The sequence below is a fragment of the Perca flavescens genome, chromosome 5 (genome assembly GCF_004354835.1).
Source record: "Perca flavescens isolate YP-PL-M2 chromosome 5, PFLA_1.0, whole genome shotgun sequence".
In the NCBI taxonomy this organism is placed as follows: Eukaryota; Metazoa; Chordata; class Actinopteri; order Perciformes; family Percidae; genus Perca; species Perca flavescens.
The window spans coordinates 10,705,261-10,728,488 of NC_041335.1; the positions used below are offsets into that span (position 1 = coordinate 10,705,261).

Genomic DNA, 23,228 nt, shown 5'->3' on the forward strand with positions numbered 1-23,228 from the left:
TAATATTATCACAAATAAAATGACAAAAAAACAATAAATCCTTGTGGCAATCTATGACAACAGCCAACATTGGCAGGTGCGTACTTTGGATGCACCAAAGCGGTCCTCAGCCGGTCGGTCAATCCCTTCAACCCTGAGTTTAATGCTATTGAAATCTGTAAATCTATCCCTCTGTGCCAAAATGCGCGACTTCTCTGTGTTAATGTTAACTATTTATTTTTGTGCCAGAGCATGCAGCAGCTGGAGCAAATTAATCACATTAAAGGTCCCGTGGCATGACATTTTTTTTTAACATTAATATTAGTTCCCCCAGCCTGCCTATGGTCCCCCAGTGGCTAGAAATGGCGATAGGTGTAAACCGAGCCCTGGGTATCCTGCTCTGCCTTTGAGAAAATGAAAGCTCAGATGGGCCGATCTGGAATCTTCTCCTTATGAGGTCATAAGGAGCAAGGTTACCTACCTATAATTTGGCCCACCCATGAGAAAGAGAGAGAGACATCATGGCTTTCAAACGAGCAAAGTGGCAGTTGGTAAAGGCCACACCCCCACCCTCCACCTTGCCCCCCCCCCTTCTCTCCTCCTCAATAGCTACAGACACAGAAATGGCACATCCTAAGGACAGCTCATCGTGGGACTGGCTCTAGTGGCTGTAATTCTGCACCAAGGCTGAATTTCGGAAAAGAGACTTCAGATACAGTATTAGGGGAAAAAGAGCACCATGTCATGGGACCTTTAAATAGTCATACAAACAGGAGAAAAGTTTGTGAAGAAATATGATGCACTTTAAAGTGACTATATGTAATTTTTTAATGTTTCTAAAGCTCTGTATTTTTTCATACAGTGGTCTAAAATGACCTGTAACACCAAACGAGACGAACAGTGAAAAGAACGGTATTTTTATATAGTTTTTAGTAAGGCATCTGCGCTGGTCGTATTTTTCCCGTAAAGTCATTTTGTGGCAGGTAGACGGCGCTACAGTAACACATTCTGACGGGTCACAGATTTCTTTTTAACACCAGAAAAGCCTGTGTTGGTTGCTAAAGCAATCTCCTAATGCTTTGGCTCGTGACACAGTGACAGTTATACCCGGTTTAGCTCAAGAGACATCCAAAGTAGGCTAATATACCGTATGCAACACGGGAAATGCAACAATGCATCTGTAACTTAAGCAAAACATTCGTCTATATGACCTCCCGGTAATGCTAACTCAGTAATCTACAGTGGAAGACGACAGCTGGCGTGGTAAAAACACTACCGCTTTTGTCCAAAGCGGCCGCTAGAATCAACACAAACTGAACGTTACATATAGCATCTTTAAAGTCTCTGCTCAAAGGCCTAAATGGGAAATGTTTTCAATTCACACAATAAAGTCAAATCAATTACTTATTTAACTTCAAATCCAGGAAATAAATCAACCATGAAGGGAAAAAGGTCAGATAATAAGATCCTGGTGATTTTGGGGGTGGGCTCCGTTGTCCTTTCGCACAGTATTTGGACCTCAGGGGGTGTGACAGTCACACTGTGCTCTGACCTTATAAGAGGCACCTGTTGCAAATGCCATATTACCATGTCTGGCAGCAGAAACAAAAGGTTGCCAGGAGAGGCTCACGGGTAGGGCCCCATGCGATGACCACCCTGCCGTTCCCTGGCACACGGCGGCAGCTCAGGCGTTTCCCTGACAGCACACAGATGATCCACTGGTTCCGAAACAGGAACAGCACTTCCAGCGACCAATCCCAAACAGCACGGTCCCGGCTGATTTCTTTTATTGCCCTATTTACAGACTAATCTGCATAAATAAATAAATCCTTTATAAATAAATCATCTGTTTGTTTCTGTCAGGCAGCTGCAGGTTCGGTCTGTGACCCAGTTCAATGCATTCCTTTTTTTTTTTTTTTTATTCTGGAGATCTTCAAAATAAAACAAATCCAGACACTTCTCAGTTAGGATCGGTTCTTTTATTGGCAGTCAGTGTTTGGAATGAGACAAGTACACACAGGCTACAAGGAAGAGTTTGACGTTGACACACAAAAGAAACTACATGGACCAACGGGACAGTGCTCTCCATCATTCAAAAACAACATTCAACATGAAAAGGTGTCTGCTTTGACTGTAACTTACATTTACTGAATTATTTCCTGTCTCATTGTGTAATCCCATCAGCCACGTCGCTTTTTGTTTACTGTTTAAGCTTACAGCAGGAGGTCACTGTGCTCAGTTTCATAATAAGAGTCATTATAATTATAATTACAGAGTCAAACAATAGACGAAACACCAGAACAACAACACAAATGACTACAGCAGTAATCAGACATTTTACCGTTACAAACACATATAACACACACTTAAACATTTATTATATATATGTGGCGATGCACAAATGTTTTTTTTTGTTTTTTTGTCAATGATACTTTCTAACAATCATGAGCCATTTGGTCATCATTTCACCTTAAAGAGGTATGTGTCAGCTTGAGCTTGGTGAATATCTCTAATAATAAACAATGTACACAGATTATATGCTAAGGAGAAACAGAAATATACATTTAAAAAAAAAAGAAATAGTCCCCTTAAAGGGTTTTCAGTCAGTCCCACTTAATCATTATGTGCTACAGAAGACAGACTATAATTAATACATAACAGTCTGTGGCTGTGTTTCATAACAAGCATAGGGCCACTGAAGTACGGTATCAATTAATGGAAATGACAACATATTTGTAGAGACAAACGGCAGTAGGACGGGCAGCGCTGCTCAGACTCGGTGGCCCATACCAACACTTGGCTGTGGTGTCATAAATGCACTTAAACACTGTGGTGGTGATTACAACAGCTCAATAACTAACAAATAGGTGAATATCAGCATTTAGGCGAGTACAAAAAACAATCAGTGACAGCTAGCCATTGTTGAGTCCTACCTGTTGTCTTCTAAGATTGCTTTGTTCACCAAGAGTGCACAAAAATAACCCGTGGAAACACAAGAGAACCATGTTTTTTTTGTCCTCATTTACATCTACACAAGGGCTGCGTGGGTATTGACAAGTGGACATTTGGAAAGGGGGGGAAAACGCAAAAAGTCTTGACCTAGCAGTTTTGCCGGCGTCACGTGACGGGTCGTCGGCTGTATAGTCTGTTGAACTTGTGTCATAGCTTTTGTTGAGAGATTAACAGAGAACACACAATGTGGAGCGAGGCCCTGCCTGCCAGAGATAGCCCCAGTCCTGGTAGAGAACCCAGAGGGACCCTCTGTTTCCAAACTCCAAACCAATTCCACTTCAGCCACCGCCGGGATGCTGCTCCTCGATCCAACCAACTGATCTAAATCTCCTTGGGACTGGCTCCTCAGCTGCCACTATCAGAGAGAGAGAGAGATAGAGTGAGAGGGGGAGAGAGAGAGAGAGAGAGAGAGAGAGAGAGAGAGAGAGAGAGAGAGAGAGAGAGAGAGAGAGAGCACCGGTTCATTAACTCTTCCAGCCCCCCTCCAATGAAACCGCACCTTGTTCCCAAGAGCGCCATCCACCAACACAGTAAGTCCGCCGTCGTCGCTTCACTCTCATCGTGTGTGGGTTAACTCAGAGATGGTTAGGGATAGCTTGGTAGCCGTGTCGGGACGAGAAGTTCACAATGTGGTCTCCCTCGTGCCTCCAAAGTGGGTGACGGGGCTCGTGGTGTGAGGGCGAAGGAGGTAAACGGAGTGCTGTGGGACATAAGACGTGTCGACCACAGTGGAAAGAGCCTCCGAGTGGGAATGCCCCATCACCTCTCACAGTAGTGGAGGGTGAAGTCTTTGGAGAGCTGCTTCTCCCCTAAACTCCACGGCTCCAGCTCAAACTTGTTCCCCATGTCCTCCTCGTGTTCGTCGTCCTCCTCCTCTTCCTCCTCGTAGTGGCTGGGCTCCTCGATGGAAGTCTCCAGGTGGTAGCAGTAGGGCTGACCCTCGGTGTACTCGTAGATAGTCGGCAAACTGCTCTTCAGGCTGCAGCGCCGGCGCAGCGCCACCAGCAGCGCCTGAGGCATAGTGAAGATGTCCACGTTGTTGCCCAGGTCGATCCAGGCCAGGCTGGAGAACATCTTGGGGTCTTTGAGCATCTCGGTGAGGTCTTTGAGGATAGCCAGCGTGAGGCAGTTGCCGTTGAGAGCCAGGGTGCTGAGTTTGGGCAGCGAGGCCAGAAGAGGCAGGAGGATCTTCAGGCTGTCGTCCTGGAGCTCGGTGAAGCTGACGTCCACGGCCATCACGGTGTCTCTGTTGTTCTGGAGGTAGAAGGCGACTTGACGGACATCTCGGGTGGACAGCGGGACGCCGGACAGGTCCACCGAGTCACTGGACAGCTTCTTCTGTAGGGTTGTCTTGAGACTGTTGAATATAATGAAGAGACAGAGTTGGATTACTTAGATGACTCTTTGACACGAAACTACACTAAACTAGTTTTCGGTTTTAGCTGGAGGGTGAAAGGATGTGACTTGGGAACAAGGCCCTGGTTTTATGTTGTGTTTCCTGTGTTGTATAAAAGAGGGGGTGACTGGGCCTGCGTGGAGCGGAAGGCTGACACAGGGACTCCAGCATGAGGATTTACTAGTGTAAACAGAGGAGCCAAAACATCCGAACGAGCCAGCAGCTTTAGTCTAAAGCTCTGACAGCCAGGAGCACACAGAGCTCCTTACAGCACAGGGCCAGAACACTTCAAAGATAAACTATGATGTGTTCTAGAAAAAGATAAAACAGAACAGGAATAGAAGATTCTTGGCCACCATATTTATAAGACAGGAACGGAAAGAGATTCATCTTTTGGGAATGCTTTGTTAGGATGATGTTATTATCACAGCAAAGAAGCCATGGTTGCTACCATGCTTCTTTTTAAGTTAGCGACATGTCTCTGAAACTTGTTGACATATTCGGTGAAATCTGTTGTATTTTTAAAGTTAGGCAAAGGAACAATGGTTAGTTTTTGTGTGGATCTGAAGTGCAGATCCTATAATATGTTTTTTCTAACATTGATAAATAAGGCATTTTTGAACATTTAAACTATTTTCATTAACTACTGCATATACTTGATTGAAATAATCTCTCAGGTGCATGATTGTTGGTAACACTTTATGATCAGGTTCCACAACATATGCTTAAGTAATGCTTAACTAATGCATGATGGTGAATGAATTCCTATTGCTCACCATTAATAAATGATCAAGTTACTCTGACTTTATTCACACTTAGGATCCTTGTTTGGTGATCCATTGAGTCATACATTATTTCATACATTAATCTAGAGCCTTTGGCACCACATGAGTTGGAATGCTGTTACATAGCACATACAAGCATTTGATCAGCCTATCTGAACGCAAAAGGAGGATGAAATGGATTAAATGTAGAGAGTGGAGAAGTGGAGTGTTGCAAAGACATTTAGCATGTGCCAGTTGACAAATCAGAGGAGAATGGACCAACATATCAAACGTGAAATATAGAGTGAGAAATAAAAAAAAACTGGGTAATAATGTCGTGTCAGGATCGGATTGGACCTTGTCAACATTACTGAATATTGTTCCTGTTGATCAGTGGGTCATTTAGCAACATGTACATGTTTGCATCTGACAAAAAGTCAGATTTCTATAAGAATATGTTTGTTTCTGCTTTCAGAGAGGCTGATCAAAATCCATGGGTTTCTGAGACGGCCTTTTCTATGTTAGCTGTATTCCAGCTAATCTGGAGGCATATATATGAACACAACATAGACGTAACTGTGAATTACCAGTCATTAACTGATGATACATTAGTGTTAGCCGATCACATGAACACATTGTGACTTCATCATTTATTAATGTGAGCAACACAAATTTATGACACATCATCATGTATTAGTTAAGCATATGATGGTATGGTTTGGTTCTGTTGCCTGATTGTTTATCAGTTTGTGGGTGTGTGTCAACGCAGATTAGACATTCATAAACCTTTATTAAAGTAACACATTTAAAGGATTGTCTATCCGCAGTTGAGATGTGTGCTTTGTGTGTTTGACACGGTATATTGATGTGATTTATAAAGTGAATGGCAGTCATTTAAGGGAACCATCATTCAATGTGTGAGTTAGGGAGTAATATGTGCAGGATAACTCTTTTGGTGTATGGATTCACACCACAAGCCCGAGGATGCGGTGTTTCTGAACTGGAGCTGTTACTGAATTGGCCTGTAGCGTTGATTCGGTGTCAGAGTGAATTATAACATCCTCTGGCGCCCGGTGACTTACTGTGACACCCACTGCAGTACCCGTCACTTGTCATGCTTTAAAGTGTCTTTTTTGGTGCCATTGAAAATGGATGTGCCCTGAGCCAACATTTACCGCTACATATTAAAAGCAGGTGATTGGTTGATGAGCAGAAACATCATGCTTTGGAGCGTTTGCAAAACACACAAAAGGAGGATAAAACCCCCTCATGAAGCCAGGCTAAGAGGGAGTTTAATCAGCTGTTGAGCACAAAATCTACAAGATAAAGACATTTATCAAGGCTGCTGCATCTTTATCAAAGTCTTGTGAGCCACAGTCCTCCCCTTCTCTACTGTCTGGCCTTTTGTACGGCAGAACCCTCATCTTCTCTGGAGGTACAAAAGTCCTAATGGCTTCGGCCTGGCTGAGGCTCCCCTGCAGGTGTGAAGAGGTTTTGATCACACAACTCCTTCCTTTGTCAGACACACTCATCCTTCTGAGCTCAGAAAAAAATGCCTGTTACGCTCTGGAAGCCTTTTTCACACTTCCTCCAGATTAATCTGACACCAGAAAGCAAGGGTGTCACTGATAACTCCACAAGAACACTGGCAACAGGGTTCAGTTTACATGACAGAACTGGTTTATACAGTAGGTATGTGATTAAAAGATTAACAAAGAAATATCTGCGAATGCATAAAAAAAAAGGAGAGAAATCAACACAAATTGTTGAAGTAAAGCCAGTAACAACACAAATGGCATCAACATTTTGGTAATAGCTGATGCTCGTCATTCTCCATGCACAATCAAGTAATGTAATAATATCCGTTAAGTAATCAAATTAATTGGCATTGTATAATGAAGCTGTCTATTAAGTGTTCCCACCTAAACTCTGAGGAAGCACAGTGTGACTCTTCTCTCTTCATGTGGCTCATCAGTCTCCGCGTGTCATCGATTTAATAAAATGAGGCAGCATTTGAATTCAGCGAGCGTCAATGGAATCGCTCTCATTATTTATCACAAATATACATAAATATTCATGTCCGGAGGGTTATCTGATGCTATTTAAAAAAATAAGCAAAGAATGATCTTTGAATAAAATGCACATAAAAATCACATTTTATTTCCACTGTAAATAAGTATTATATATATATTATATATATAAGTCCATTTGCTCTTTGCCCCCCACCCAACAAAAAAATGAAAACAACCTTTGGGCAAAAAACCCACCCTGAGGAGCTGGACTGAAGGGGCAGGGGGGGGGGTGTGGCCTTGACCAACTGCCACTTTTCTCGTTTGAAAGCCATGATGTCTCTCTCTCATGGGTGGGCCAAATTCTCTGGGCGGGCAAAGCAGAGAAAGGGGAGGTAACCTTGCTTGTTATGACCTCATAAAAAGCAGATTCCAAAACGGCGCATCTGAGCTTTCATTTTCTCAAAGGCAGAGCAGGATACCCAGGGCTCGGTTTACACCTATCGCCATTTCTAGCCACTGGGGGACCATACAAAAAACCTCATAAAGTGAAATTTTCATGCCATGGGACCTTTAAATGAGTGATGGGCCCCTGAGGAAGTGTTTACCATGCATAGTATGCTACAGTGCATAATACAATGTTTATTAGTGAATATGACAACTGTTTGAATAACTGGCTGTCGATGGAGATAAGTAATGTGGAAACTCAAAGAGCAGCGGCCACTACATTGTAGTTTTTTCTTTTCTTTTTCTGAGCGTTCAGGTGACAAAGAAACAAAGTGATTGTGAGGTCAGAAAAGGCTGATGGAACAGGAAGGTAGTGGTGCGAAAATTGCCGCTCACTTGAAATGACCCTAAAGGTGGGAGCGCCTCGGCACCATTTCTGGGTCACCGCTTCCATCAAGCTTACTGTCAAGCTCTTTCATTAAATGTCAAAGAAAACATTTCTAGCAAAACCCAAATAAACTGGTTAGCTTAATTAACAGGATTAGTGAGATTCAGACATTAATTCAGTGGGGCATTTCAGTCAGGAATGTGTGTATGGTATTTAGAACGACTGGTGTTCAGTGCTAATGCCGGATAATGAAGGGATGAAAAATCCGGTGGCATTAAAATGGACTGAGCTGTTTCTGTTTCCTGTGAGTACAGGGAAACCTATCAGAGGTTAGATTGTTGCATTTTGCACAGATGAGGGCAGTCTGCCTGCTGCTGAACAAAGATGGAAGGTATAGGCAGGTAAAATCCACCCTAAAAAAATATTTATGACATGCTTTTCCTGTAATGTGGACAGTTAAATCTTTATTTGATGAGGGAATATGTCAACATTTTGGGAATTACGCTTAAATCGCTTAGATTTTCGCTTCAAGGCAGATGAGAAGATGGATACCAATCTCATGGCCATGTGCTAAGTATGAAGCTACAGTCAGCAGACAGTTAGCGTAGCTTAGCATAAAGACTGGACACAAGGGGGACAGTCTGAAAGTAGAAAATTTTTTGTACAGATCTCTGTAAGGGATAAATAATGAACCCCTTCAGGTGGTTTCAAGACCTGACGCACTCCCCCTGTTGGGGTTCTAATTCGCAATAATGGCAGACTCGCTCAACATTATTCGCTTGTTACAGGGCTTATTACACTGCTACTCATACAGAGGTTAGTCCGGTCGGGAGAGTTACCTTTACCGCGGATGAGCACGGCTCTCCCGTGAAAGCCAGGTCGCCCTGGTGAGTAGGTAACCATGGAGCTAACTAATGCTCTGTTTGCACTGTTGCCATTAGCGCTGTTAGCGATCCCCGTTTCCTCCACCCTCTGTGATCCGCTCCGTATGAGCACAAATGTTCATTTTAAAAACATTTTATTGGGGCGCTCCGGTAGGCTCAGTCCTTACCGCAGCGGCCCAAGGTTGATTCCAACCCGCTGCCCTTTGCTGCAGGTCGTCCCCCTCCCCCTCTCCCCACTTTCCTGTCTACAGCTGTTCTAGCCATTAAAGGCCAAAAGGCCCAAATAATATCAATATAATATAATATCTCTAAAATAAAAACGATTTTATTGATTGAATGGCCCTCCAGAGTCCTATATACTTAGCAACGGTCTGTTATACAGAAATAACACACCGTAGAATGCCGTGTTTGACCAATCAGAATCGAGAATTCAACAAGGCCGTAATAAAGCGTGTTCTATAGGGAGCTTTAGAGGTGCTGCTAGGCAGATTTTGTTACCGTTGGACAGAGCCAGGTAGTTTCCAGAATCAATGCTAAGCTAAGCTAACTGTCTGCAGGCTCTAGCTTCATATTTACGGAACAGACATGACAGTGGCATTGATCGTCTCTCATTTTCAACAAGAAAGCACATAAGTTTATTTCCCAAAATAATAATAATAATAATAATAATAATACATTTTATTTATGGGCGCCTTTCATAGCACGGGATGGAGCGTAGGGCTGAAGGAGTTCAGGGAGGTATGGAGGAGCTAGATTATGGAGGGCTTTGGAGGTGAGAAGAAGAATCTTAAAGTCAATACGGTATTGGACAGGGAGCCAGTGCAGTTGTGCAACGTGTTCAGTTGCTGGGGTTCTGGTGATAATACGGGCAGCTGAGTTTTGGACCAATTGGAGTTTATGGATGGACTTGTAGGGTAAACCAAAGAGGAGGGAGTTACAATAATCAATACGGGAAGTGACAAGAGCGTGGATGAGAGTAGCAGTATTATTGGGTGTAAGTGATGGACGAAGACGGTGTATGGTGGGTAAGTGAAAGTAAGCAGACCGGGTGAGATCATTGATGTGTTTTTCAAAAGAAAGCGTGGTACCGAGGATGACACCGAGGCTCTTGACATGCGTGGAAGAGGGGGCTTTGGAATTGTCGATGGAGAGTGAGAAATTGGGACATTTTTGCCAGGGTGGATTTGGAGCCAACAAGGAGAATTTCTGTTTTGCTACTGTTTCATTTGAGGAAGTTGTGAGTGAGCCAGGTTTTAACTTTGTCTAAACAGTCAGACAGGAAAGACGGAGGGAAGCATGGAAGTGGTGTTTGGTGGACAAGGATGGTGTCATCCATCCAAAATGTCCAACTGTTTTAACACAAACAACCTCTGAACCTTCCCATGGCCACGGGATCGCGCCAGGCTTCAATACACTACAGCCGCAGCTGTACGGCTCTCTTTAACGGTGGATTGCCACCAGATGCGGACCGGCTCCGAAATGGCGTTGGAGTCATTAGGTTTCCATTAAAGTCAGTGTGTGTATTTCCACTGGCTGCATAACGGCTGCGTTCCGACTGCGTCCCAGCTCCGGTGGTCTGCAGCCCTCCGCAGCAGATACGCAGAGCTTCTATTTTTGCCGGACGCCGGAGAGCTCCGCAGCAATTCAGCACACGGCAGATAGTGCGGGACAGGAAGTCGAGCACAGAAACAAAATAAACATCCGGTTAATTTTCAAAATAAAATCCACTGTGCTCACGGCGGATCCTATTTCCCTGCACTACACCTTGAAAACACAGCACAGCACAGTTTCCCCTCTGGATGGAAACTAACTGTTGTTGGTTTTGTGGTTCTATTCTACGTGAATTCGCGAGAACTTGTGAGTCCTCGTGACTACAGCTGTCAGTCATGGCCGCAGCCGCGTACCGCAACAAATCCAGACCTGGTGGGTATTGGCGGACTGCAGAGCACGGAGCAGACACGCAGCGGAGCCGGTCCGCAGCCGTTACGCGTTCTGGTGGAAATGAGGAAAAATAACTGTGCACCCAGGGAATATTTGTGTCAGAATTTAAAATCTTCCACAGCTGCTATTAAAAAAGTGCTAAACCAGAAATGAAGTTTCCTATTGACAGTGCGCGGCAGCCTGGCCCTGTCTCGTCTCTCTGTCTAGCTGTGACAGGTGCTTGTTCGTGGAACACAGCGGCAGACGAAGCTGTCAGAGCTGACAACACCAACTGTATTATTATTCTGTTTTAGGGTAGATTTTTGTTTTAATGATTCATGTTGCTCCTGCTGTCTCAGCCAGTGTCAGACCGTCTCTCTCTCTCTCTCTCTCTCTCTCTCTCTCTCTCTCTCTCTCTCTCTCTCTCTCTCTCTCTCTCTCTCTCTCTTTGCAGGTTTACGAAGCTAACAACAATGACTAAGTAAAAAATAAATCAGCTAGGAATTTAGCAATCGTATGTATCTGCACATTTTCAGAGATGTTGTCAGTGTCAGTTAAATCCTGTGTCTTTCTTCTTCTGGGCTTGAGTTTTAACGCCCTGCTCGTGCAGCTCCACAACAAAGTGTCTGATCCCTGTGAATAGGTCTTCTTCGCTTATCCTCTGATACGGTGCGTTGATACCTCCGACTGACTCATAATGAACCTGTCTCATCTCACCGTGTTCGCATTGTCTCCCTCTCAATCCTGAGATTATTTTCCCCCCTCGGAAAATGAATGCATCATTTGAAGCGTCTAGCCTGCTGCAGAATAAGCAATTACATGTGAAGATGGAAAGAACTACGATGGCCGGGTTATGAATAGAATTACCGAGCAACACCTGGGCACACACACACACAAACAAAACTATTTGTACACAAGCTAATTCTCTATTCATCATTTGCAAATCAAAAGCAATTCACACCTTCCTCAAGACGATGTGTAATTACATTATAACACAACCCTCCTATCTTTTCTTCAGTAAACAGATTTGTTGTCGTGCCATGTTTGAAGAGAGAGAGTGAAAGAGAAAGAGAAAGAGAGAGAGAGGGAGAGCCCAGTGGCTACCCACATCCACCTCACGGATCTTAGCACTAATAAAAGAAAGATGATTGACAGCTGTGGTTACCATGGTGTTCCCCTCAAGTCAGCCTGTGGCCAGCTCTGTCCTACAGTTCAATGTCAGCTACAAAGATGGAAATCTGTAAAGCCGGACACGGAGCCGTGCCCTGCTCTCTGTTGTGCGGAGCTGCAGATTTATTACACACTGGATGTCTGGAGAGAAGGGCTTACCAGGCCTGGGATTTCCGTCTGGACATGCTCTGCCTTAGCCACTTTGAATGCGGGGTCAGGTGGTAGATCAGCTGTCTGCAGATCTTATCAGAGGACTTTATAGTGTCTGCATCCTGGAGAACAGAGCAAAAAAATATAATGATAATAATAATAAGGGCGTACAGAACAAAGAGACTAAGTGATGCAACAGCTTTCCATATTAGATTTTTAGCTTGTGCTTTATTTTTCATTAGTTCACACTATCTGGACTTTAAAGGGACAGTTTACCCCCAAATGAAAAATACATATTGTTGCGCTTACGTTTAGTGCTGTTTATCAATCTAGATTGTTTTGGTGTGAGTTGCCCAGTGTTGGAGATATTGGTCGTAGAGATGTCTGCCTTCTCTGGAACGTAATGGAACTAGATGGCACTCGGCTTTGTGGTGCTTAAAGCGCCAAAAAAATACATTTGAAAAACTGCACAGCAAACTCTCTTTCCAGAAATCATGACCCGGTTATTTAAGATAATCCACAGACCTGGAGAGAAGGCAGACGTCTCTATGACCTATCTCTCCAACACTGGGCAACTCACACCAAAACAATCTAGATTGACAAAGAGCACTAAACGTAAGAGCAACAATATGTATTTTTGGGGGTGAATTGTCCTTTTAAGTTTCTTCCATTTTCTAAAAATGTACCAACCTGTACCGCAATATCTTTAACGTCAACAGAAAAAAAGGTTATTTGTTTGTTATTATTGGTGACACCTCGAGCTACTCCTGAACAAAACATCACTTAGCTGCCTTGCCGGAGCAAGAAAATCTAATCACATGCAGTGTGCATCGGTGTGGAAAACACAGGAAGTACACAGGAGAGGTGATATTCAACACAGCCACTGGTAATTTCAGTTCATCAGCCATGTTGTGGCTGCTGGTGGCCATTGGCTACATCGAAACAAATGTAATATTCACCGTTGGAGCTTGAGACGCACTGAGCTATGAATTACTTTCTGTGCACAAAACATGATTCCTCATTGATTCTTTACGACTTGTAATTTTGCAGATAGTTAACTCCAGTATAAGGAGGTTTCAGGTGGGATATCTCAAGACTTAGTTCCATAAATGCAACAAATTGAACTAAACGGCAGAAAGAAAATTAAACAACCGTATATATCTAGGAATCGATGTTAAACAGCCGTTTCTATTTCCAGCTGCTCGTAAGTAACGTGTGTCTGCGGGATTTCTTTCATCCGTCCGTAGAAGTCGATAACAGCCTCAGATTGGATTTTCATTGACCATCACTGTTTTTTAGGACGGCTTTGTTTTGCAGAATACCAGCTTTGGATCTGTGGATACTCTGCGAGTGTTACAGAAAGGAAGAAAAAAGTAGGCTGACCTTCTTAGGACACTGCATCTCTCGAGCCAGACTGAGCAGCAGCTCGTGTGAGATGGGGTCCACCAGGTTGAGGAAGGCAGCGTTTTTGTACAAGATGTCGTTGAGCGAGGCGCCTTCCAAACCAAGATCCTACCAAAGCAGACAAGATGAAAGAGGCATCATAATCACAGCTGAGGATGAAATTATATGAAAAAGCAAAAGTGTGACTTTGGACCTGAGGAAAAAAGTGCATTAGTGATGGAACCAGGGCCCTGCTGTAGAGGGCAATGTGACTCGAGATGGAAAGATAAAAGAAGTGTTTTGTTTTAAATATTCATTCAAGGAGACAGGAGCTTTTTCATCTACAGTAGGAAGGGAGATCTAGGGGGAGTCACAGGGAACGCAGGGTTTTGGCATATTTAAACCATGGCAACGAGCCGTGCGTGTCCCAACATGCCACAGCACAAACAAGACTCAAATCTGATCAGATGTAAAAAAACTTGTAGATTTGGGTTATTTATAGGCGATTTCCTGGACTATACATCCTCAACTATGAGGAGAGTATTCTATTTTTAAACCCCTTCTGGAAAAAAAACTCATAAATGCATTTAATCCCCTGGCTGCATGCTATTTTGAACACATTTGTATCTCTCTAACCACATTTAGGGGATTTTTCTTGGCTTATTATTCCTTTCACCTCATACAAATATGGCAGTGGCGCTTATCTGCAAGGAGGCCAGAACTGACAGCTGCCATGGCAGCTTACTCATAAATCTGATAAAACCAAAAGGAGCTGCGGTAAAAACAAATCAAAGCGACTGAAAATAAGAGGAGATTTCAGATGACCTTTTGAGTGCGGTGAGACAAGCAGCGCTGCAGCTGTGTAAATGCGCCTCCATCAACACATCCATCCTCGAGGTCCTAACGAGGCAAACGATGACAAGCACTTATACAGCCCATGCAACTTTAATAAGGGAAGCCAACCCTTTGAGACAGGCACATACAGTGAGCACACACCTGCACACATGTCTTTTCTCTCGAACACAATCTGCATTGATTGTACCTTGAGAGTTTGAGTGGGAGCCTGGCAGCTCCACATTACTGGCTCCCCTTTTAACGAGGGCTACAGTAAACACAGACTGAACCCAAGAGGGGGGGGGGGAGGGGGACTGCTTCTGCCCTTCTGAGAAACAAGGTATAAAAATATCTCACTTCTCAGTTTTGACACGATCAATTGTCATGTGCGAGCGCGGCGTGAAGCCATGAATCCTTCCCCATATCTGCAGCAGAGCTCAGATATTTTTTTTTTCAAATCAGGAGCAGAGCTCACTGTTACGCGTCAATTAAATCTGCCACAAACGCCTTTTGAATTCAGAATCTCTCAGATATCTGCCTGCAAACGCTGTGAGTAAAGGCAAAGTAAGGCTCATTTAATAAGAGTGGAGCTCATTTAAAAAGGAGCGAGCCCACGTCCCATGTGACGTGGCTGTCAAGGAGCCAAGGCGGCCAGTTTATCTCCTCGGCCTGATTAAGGAGGTTCCACTCTCTCCTGTGTCGAGGCTTCAGAGTAATTAACGCCGGATTGGCCGACAGCTAAAAGACAGAGGGGCACCTGAGGGCAAGCAAACAAATGGGACTGCCAAGGCTGCTGTCACATCTTCCATGCACCTACATATTCTTTTACAAATCTTTAAATGCTACATATCCCACAGCAGCCAGGTGAGAAACGGCTTTCAAAACAAACCTCTGATTAGGATGCAACATCCTTACTCAGTATATAGTGGAGCTGGACTTTGTGTTACATATTCTAGGTCAGTGGTTCCCAAACTTTTTCACGTGAAGGACCCCTAAACAGACACAAATTTCACCACGGACCCCCATTTGATGAGATTTCTGATTGGATTTTATTAGAGAAAGTGTATGAAACCCATGACCAAAACGTTGTGTCACTGTGTTACTTTTGGATGGAATTATAGTGATTAATCATGGTAACAAAAAAAGATTTCCTGTTATGCTGGGGACCCCCTGGAACTCCTCATCGACCCCTGGGGGTCCACGGACCCCACTTTGGGAACCACTGTTCTAGGTCAGGACTACAATACTTGTTACTACTGTCACGGTCAACGAAGACAACGTCAAATACACTGCAACTAAATCTTTTCAAAAAAGAATAAAAACAGCTGTGTTTTTGGCTTTGGGTTTTATAGATCTTAATTAATTAAAAGCATTAGTAATTCTTCTATGAACATCACCAAAAGTCACGAGGTTTTCACACGAAAAGCAATGTGCAAGTAAGCTATGTATGACAGCGGTGTAGGATTTCATTTCTGTGACCTTTTTTTTAATAGAGTTAATAAATCCTTGTGGAGAAGAATAATCTTTTGTATTGGGAAATACAGGACTCCAGGGCTTAACGTTGTTGCTGCTGGAGCACAGGCTATATAAGAGAGAGCGAGAGCGAGAGAGAGAGAGAGAGAGAGAGAGATGTTTTTTTGTCTTTGTTTTCTTTCTTCCATTTGACACATGCGGTTTTATATTAATATACTGTTGTTTTCTTGTTTTTGTTTTTAAATTGATATATTTTAGTTTACTCAATGAATTGTATGTATGCATTTTTCTCATCTTATTATCCTTGATGCTTTGGCAATATTGTTTCTATGACATTCATGCCAATAAAGCAATTTGAATTGAATTGAGAGAGAGAGACGGAAGAGAGAGAGAGAGAGAGAGAGAGAGAGAGAGAGAGAGAGAGAGAGAGAGAGAGAGAGAGAGACACGGAGAGGGATGGAGTCGCTCTGATGGCAGCTTTAGAACAACTTGAGGAGAGGTGAGACTCTTGGCCATAGTGGAACAAACAAGGGCAAATGGAGTAGGGAGACAATGGTGGACGAGGGGATGGGGTTCTGTTTGTGTTTGTGGAATCTGTATCCATATATATATATATATATATATATATATATATATATATATCCAGATACCAGCTCTGTCTGCAAACAACTTGTGTCACAGGTACACAACACTGCCCAATCTGTTGCGTACTTTCTATCAAAACAAATGCTTCTGGCAGTAGCGGAAGCAGCGAGGCCATGCACGCAGATGGGGGGGAGGGGGGGGTTAAGGGGTGAGGAGGGCTGGGGTCAGAGGTCAGAAGGTGCACAGCATAGGCTGCACTGCAAGATTTAGGACTTGCAGAACACATTGTAGACACATGCGCACGCACGCACGCACGCACGAACGCACGCACACACACACACACACACACACACACACACACACACACACACACACACACACACACACCCACACCTGCCCTGCTTGTTCTCCATCTGTTGCTTTTGGGATGTTTTGAGGATACGACGGCACGAACATCAACGCAGGCTTAAAGCAGCAGCGCGCGTGTAAACAGGTCTGACTCCAGGCCGAGATGCTGCGTGCACTTTCTCCTTACCTTCCTCAGTAGTTTGAGCACGTCGGTTGCCTGCTCTATCCTGCGGTCCCGGAGCAGCTTCTGGATCTCTTTGATCCACGCCACTCGCCTCACGTACGGGCTGTGGTTGGTCCTCCGCAGCATCCCGGGCAGTTTGTCCGATTTCAGCATCAGCGCAAACAGAAAGTCCCCGCCGCCTCGGCTGCCCCTGCACTCGCTCTCTCCGGTGCCATCTAGAAGCTTGCGTCGCTTTTTGGAGAAATTCTCATTGTCCAGGCTGCTCTGCCTGCTCAGTCTGGAACCCATGGTGTTGTTGTTTTTCCTACAGACGCAGGCGGCGTTGATGTTGTAGCGCAGACAATGTTACAAAGAGGACAAACCCATGATCCGTTTTTCAAATGCTCCTCAGCGGATGGTAGAAAACAGCGCCGCGTTGTCTGGCGCTGCGTAGCTGTCTGGATCCGTTGCGCGCGCACACACACACAGACACGCAAACGCTTTCCCTCGACAGTCTAATTTATCACCACTCTCACATGCACGTTGCTGTTTTGATTTTTTTTTTCTTCTCCACCGCCGGCTACGTGCGCCTGGCTCGGATGATGAGGAGGATGCTCCGGCTGCTTCATCCTCCGGCCCGTCTCGGCTTTACGCTGCTGTTTAGGTTGGAGCAACGTGGAGCGTCCGACCAATCGCTGCATCCGGTTCCCGTTACGCGTCTCTCCTCCCAGGCTTAAATTCCCCTCTGCAACAAGGGAGAATAAAAGATGCGATGCCAGTGTTGTTTTTAGGCCAGTGGCTCCCAAACTTTTTCACGTCAAGGACCCCTAAACTGACACACATTAGACCACGGTCCCCCTTTTAATAAGATTGTTGTCCCAGGGCCGCCCCCCCACGCCCCCCGTCTGATAGGATGTTTGCTTTTAGATGTTTTATTACAGAAAGTGTATGAAACCCGTGACCAAAAAGAGTCATTGTGTTACTTATGGATGGAATATGAAGATTTTTCTTTTTGATGCTTTAAATAATAATAATAATAATAATAATAAAAAAATTAAATTTCTTTTTTGTGATTAACAATTTTTATTTTTTAAACAACATACAAACATACAACTCGCAACATGAACATACTCCCCCCCACACCCCCACACACACACACACACCTCATCACCACTCACCCAGACAAAACTCAAGAAAAGATGACACAGCAACTACAATATTCAAGACCATACAACAAAATAACAAAATAGACAATAAACCATAGACCAAGTAAACATAGTATAAATGCCCAGCACAGAGCTTCTTAGGAGCCCTCCAGGAAGCTCTGGCACTTTCCCCATTTTCTAGTGTAGACATCCAATCTGGAAAACCCTTTGTATGACATCATTCCAAAGGCCGCCACCCTAGCCATCTCACAAGCCCACTCCTGGATTGAAGGCACCCCTTCATTCTTCCATCCTCTTAGAAGAATCTGTCTGGCTATCATTAAACTAGTTTGGACCCAAGCTTATTGTGTGCTTATCCATCCCGTTTAGGATTGACCCATCTCCCAGAACAAATAAGCCTGGGCTAAATGGAACCTGGTCTCATAATCATCACTGTAATTATTATTCTTGTATTTTATACTGTGGTCTTATTCTATTTGAGCTGCTTTTATTTTCTCTTTAATACATGTTTTAAATTGCTCTATAGTGTTTTATGTAAAGCACTCTGAATTCCCTTGATTCTGAAATGTGCTATATAAATAAAGCTGCCTTGCCTTATAGTGAAAACAAATTATTCCCCTTTTTGCTGCGGAACCCTGGAACCTCCTCAAGGACCACTGGGGGTCCCTGGCCCCAACTTTGGGAACCACTGTTTGGTCCAATGCATGTCCAACGCACAACCTGATAAACCGTGCTGAGGTCCTCCAAGTGACTAGACATGAAAACGCTCAGCTTGTGTTTGAGTCCTGAGGGGTAGCCCATGTTTCCTATCCTTCAGATGAACTGAAAGTTGGTCTTTTTTTCCTCCAGTTGTCTAAATATATGCTTTGCCATTGGCCCTGTACAAATATGAATTTCTCTTTTGGCATGCACGCTGTCAGTCAGCCACCGCACGAGTCGCCAAATCCTGTTTGCACCTGTCACAACTGTACTCAGTCATTGTCATTCTTTGAACGACATCCATGCCTCGGAGTGTGTTTCTGTCATATGAATCAGTATCGTGCTCTAGGGACCCTAAAGGGTCATTGATGGGGGGCCATTACGGTGTGCATCTTGCACAAGAGACAGTTCTCAGTTCAGTTATTTCACAGCAGCCTCCACACCTGCACTTTTGGAAATTAAACATTACCGTAAACATAAACATAACTTTTCTTCTTCATGGGATTCAGTCTTATCAAACGGAGGTTTGTGATTGTGATGTAGTGCGTTTCTGTTTGTAGGTCCCATCAAACGGAGGTTTGTGATTGTGATGTAGTGCGTTTCTATTTGTAGGTCCCATCATTGTGGCCTTAAGGACTTTGATCCTGATTTGACCTTATTTTCTGCTATGATTCAGGCGTCCACTTGTTTAGTGGAGCAGGGCGGTTGATGCTCTCTAACAAATGTTATTTCCCATGGCTGCACAATATCTTCCCTGGACCCGGCCTGCTGCTGCATTTATTTTCCTAGAAGTTGGAATTATGATCGTCTGGCACCTTCATTTAATCTATCAGCCCTATGCTACTAATTTGTTTTGTCAGTGCTCTGACTCTCCAGGCAATGCTGATAAAGTAACTCATTTTTACAACACATGCTATAAACATAGCTGTCTTTCCTGCTCTTATGTTGTTGTTAGATTCCGTAAGGGACATTTCTTAATGTGTTATTATTCGAGTTAGTGCTTTTTTTTATCATCAATGCTATTAAAGCACTATGAGAATCAAATGTTAAACCCTCGACAATGTTAATAAGTTCTACATCAACTGGATGAGCATTTTTTCCAATCTTGGGGTGACAAGATGGGGTCTGAGGGGTTGAGAGATAATTAAAGGGGTGTACCACTTTAACAAATGAAGTTCCGTTTTCATATCATGAGAAGCACTACTCAGTCTGTGAAAACAGCTGTGTGATAGCCTCTGTGGCTCCGGAAGGAGAAAAAATAACCCCTGACAATGTCATCAGGGTTATCTCAGTTTGGGCTTGAGACTTACTTCGAAAGGCGTAGGAGGCCAATAGGATCTCACCAAAGACATTACTGAATTGCATTATGGGAACTGTATGATCCAAGCTTTTAGGACTTACTAGGATGTATTGGAATCTGCTGCTTCAATTTAGTCCTTTTATTTTTTTTATCTATTTTTTTAATATGTCTCTTGAGAGTCCTCCAACCTTGGAATGTTTTTTTTTTTTAACAGAGCAGGAAAACAGAAAAGCACTTTTATTCTACACAAAAGTATACCTATTTTTTTTACTCTTAACTACTGGGTAATATTTCCTTTTTTTTGTTCCTTCCTCATTTTTATTTATTTATAACACACATTAATCTGTAAATGTGACAAGGTTAGCCAGCCTTACTCCTGGATTGAGGCTAATTTTCAACTGCAGTCCTTTGGCAAGATGTTCTAAAACCACATCAGGGACCTGGGCCCAGATCCGACTTTGAGTACACTTGACCCCAAAGTTTGATTAGTGTGAACGCTGCCTATCATACTATCAGGAGTATGGTTCATGTGTACTCCGGTAAGGTTTGCATCAAAACACGGAAGTGGAGTGGATTGCTATATAACGCGACTACAAGGAGTTTTTAACCGCTTATGAAACTCACTCTCTCTATGAAACTCACTCTCTCAATTTAATACTGATGCCTCTATATCAGAGGGCTAGCCCTGGGGCAGCAGTGTCCGTCTGCAGTGCCCCTTTCTACGCTGTGGCTTCAACATAAACATATGTCACATAGATGATGATGTGAAAGCTGAGCGGCAGGGGAATGGAGAGGGATGGGGCTATCGTAGACTCGTAACTAATATGAAAATCCCCCTAAGTGGAGTTAAAAAGCGCCAACATAGAAGATACTAAAATGACAACAGTGGAAACAACATCAACATTCTCAAGATAGCACACAAATCATGCAGAGCAACTGGAAGCAGCAAAGCACTGATACAATTGTGGTGTCCCCATAGTTTAGGGGTTAGGAACCGCAACATCCCTGATTCGAGTCTGGTCAGGGACCTTAGTTGCATCTCTCTCCCTCATTTTCTGTCACCTCTCGACCATCGATTATCAAATGAAGACAAAAATGCCCCCCAAAAAACTTGAAAAAAATTAAATATTATTTTTTTTTTGCATTCAATGATGATCTGATCATAATTTGTAGGCATGAGCATCCACTTTTATTTAAAGGGTTCACAAGCAAAAAAGTATGTAAAATGTAGCCTATATCCACAATGTTCCACTTCCGGGGTTGTTCCAGTGCTGCCGGATGTCCCTTACCTTCCGCTTTTCTTTGTGTTGTAATTTTAAACTCCGGTGGATTTATGAGGACTGTGGTTAACTGCTCCTCAGATCTTTGCAGGGTAAATCCAGACAGCTAGCTAGACTATCTGTCCATTCTGAGTTTTCTCTCGCACAACTAAAACAACTTTTGAACATACACATGTTCTACCAAAAACAAGTTCCTTCCCAAGGCTATTTTGCAGCGGCATCGTGGCTCCGTACGGCGCTTAGCGCCGCCCAAAACATTTGTGATTGGTTTAAGAAATGGCAATAAACCGGAGCATATTTTTCTCCCATCCTGGAATGCTGTGTGGACTAGCCAGACCCTCGTCCACAGCACTGTGGAGGAAGGCCTGGCAATGCGAGACTAGGGAACAAGGGATAGAAAACGTCCATGCAATACATCGAAAAACACATTCGTCCATCACTGCGTAGAAAGAAGAAGCTGCGTTTCCAACTCGTAGTCGCAGCACACACGACAGAGTCTGTCTATGACTCCCTATCATTAAAGGACTGCAGCCACCGATAAAAACACATGACATCACCTCCATTCCCATTGTGGCCACCTCTCTGCTGTAATTATTTCTGCAGGCTGCGTTTCACCTGCTACCGAGAAACAACAGCAGTGCGTGATCTGATTTGCCGCAGAGTATACAGGCACAGACACACCTTCCCCTTTTATTGTGTGAAAACAATTGGAGGGAGACGGCGGTGTGTGGGACTGTACCCCTCCCAGCAAAGTCAAAATGAAACGTACTATAGGCCTCTAGCTGAGGGATACAAATATGAACCAGCTCCAGCTGATATTTCATAAAACAGCCCCCATGCAGCGTCAGTGACGTGTGCACAAAGGCTGGAGGGCTTTTGTGACCTGCAACAAACAGATATGTAATTGTTGTTTTCCTCTATAAATCAGCTCTGTCCATTACATAAACTCCCCTCCTCGGGGCGGCTCTGAACCTGGGAGATCCAGAACAGGATAGTTGTGATTAGATTTGGACACAATCACAGCAGCAGCGGCAGCCCACAGGCTCCTTTGACAGTGCTTTATCAGTATGGCCCAGCAACAGGAGTGTGGCTGGACTAGCGGAGGTACCACAGAAGGGTATTTGCTGTTGAGAAGGTTCTGTCACCGACAGGACCTGTGCTGCTGGGCGAAGGCTCGGGCATCTCAATCGCTCTGAGGATGCCTGCAGAATAAGCCAAATAGACTGTGACACGGCTACTGAGCATGGCAACGCTGCCGGCTGAGCCAATCACGCAAAGCCCAGAGTCCAGAGATGAATGCTGCTGCTGCTGGCATCTGTAAACAGATCACTATCACTTTCACTTTGGCATAGCCTGGAGGATTTATATCAGAGCGAAATGGAAATTTATAGAGGACTAGAAAAAAAAAAACCTCAAGAGTTTCTCTACAAAGTGAGGAAAGGGAGGCATCCATCATTTGAAAAAGTGACATCTAGTTTAAAAAAAAAAAAAATGATTGAATGTGCAATAATTTCAAACCTTTTTGCTTTGGTGCTAATGTTCCCAAGAGGTCAAACATGAAGTGGTTACAGAAGAAAGCTTTCGTTACAATCTTAATCTATGTACCTTTCTCTCTTGTTGTCCATTTTTCTGTCTGTAACTTTCAAAAACATATCCAAATGAAGCATATGCTTCTTATTCAGTATGACACACAGTATATGACACATTGTGTTCACAGCATCACCAATGAGTGAAGCTGGTCATTGTAAACACCTTGTCATTACTGCTGACACACACTCAGACAGCCAACCCCCTTCTTCTCTCTTCTTTTTGTCCAATATTTTTCATCTATCTGTGCAAATACACCACAGGTGAGCGAACCTTCTGCTCTCCCTTTCA

The 23,228-nt window shown here is 43.8% G+C and overlaps 1 protein-coding gene across 2 annotated transcripts; it reads right to left on the reverse strand.

Annotated features, from left to right (window-relative positions):
• Nucleotides 1-1,961: 1,961 nt before the first annotated feature.
• lrrc75ba (leucine rich repeat containing 75Ba) lies at nt 1,962-17,707 on the reverse strand. 2 transcript variants are annotated; one of them, XR_003692653.1, is made up of 5 exons: nt 16,930-17,707; nt 13,503-13,631; nt 12,129-12,241; nt 3,491-4,348; nt 1,962-3,346 (listed from the first exon to the last, which is right to left on the reverse strand). XR_003692653.1 is itself a non-coding variant. In XM_028579133.1 (4 exons), the coding sequence occupies exons 1-4, from the start codon at nt 17,212-17,214 to the stop codon at nt 3,751-3,753; spliced, it is 1,125 nt and encodes a 374-aa protein (XP_028434934.1). In that variant the 5' UTR covers nt 17,215-17,707; the 3' UTR covers nt 1,962-3,750. The 2 variants fall into 2 exon arrangements, 1 of the variants encoding a protein (XP_028434934.1); XM_028579133.1 differs by having other exon boundaries at nt 1,962-4,348.
• Between the last annotated feature and the right edge of the window lie 5,521 nt (nt 17,708-23,228).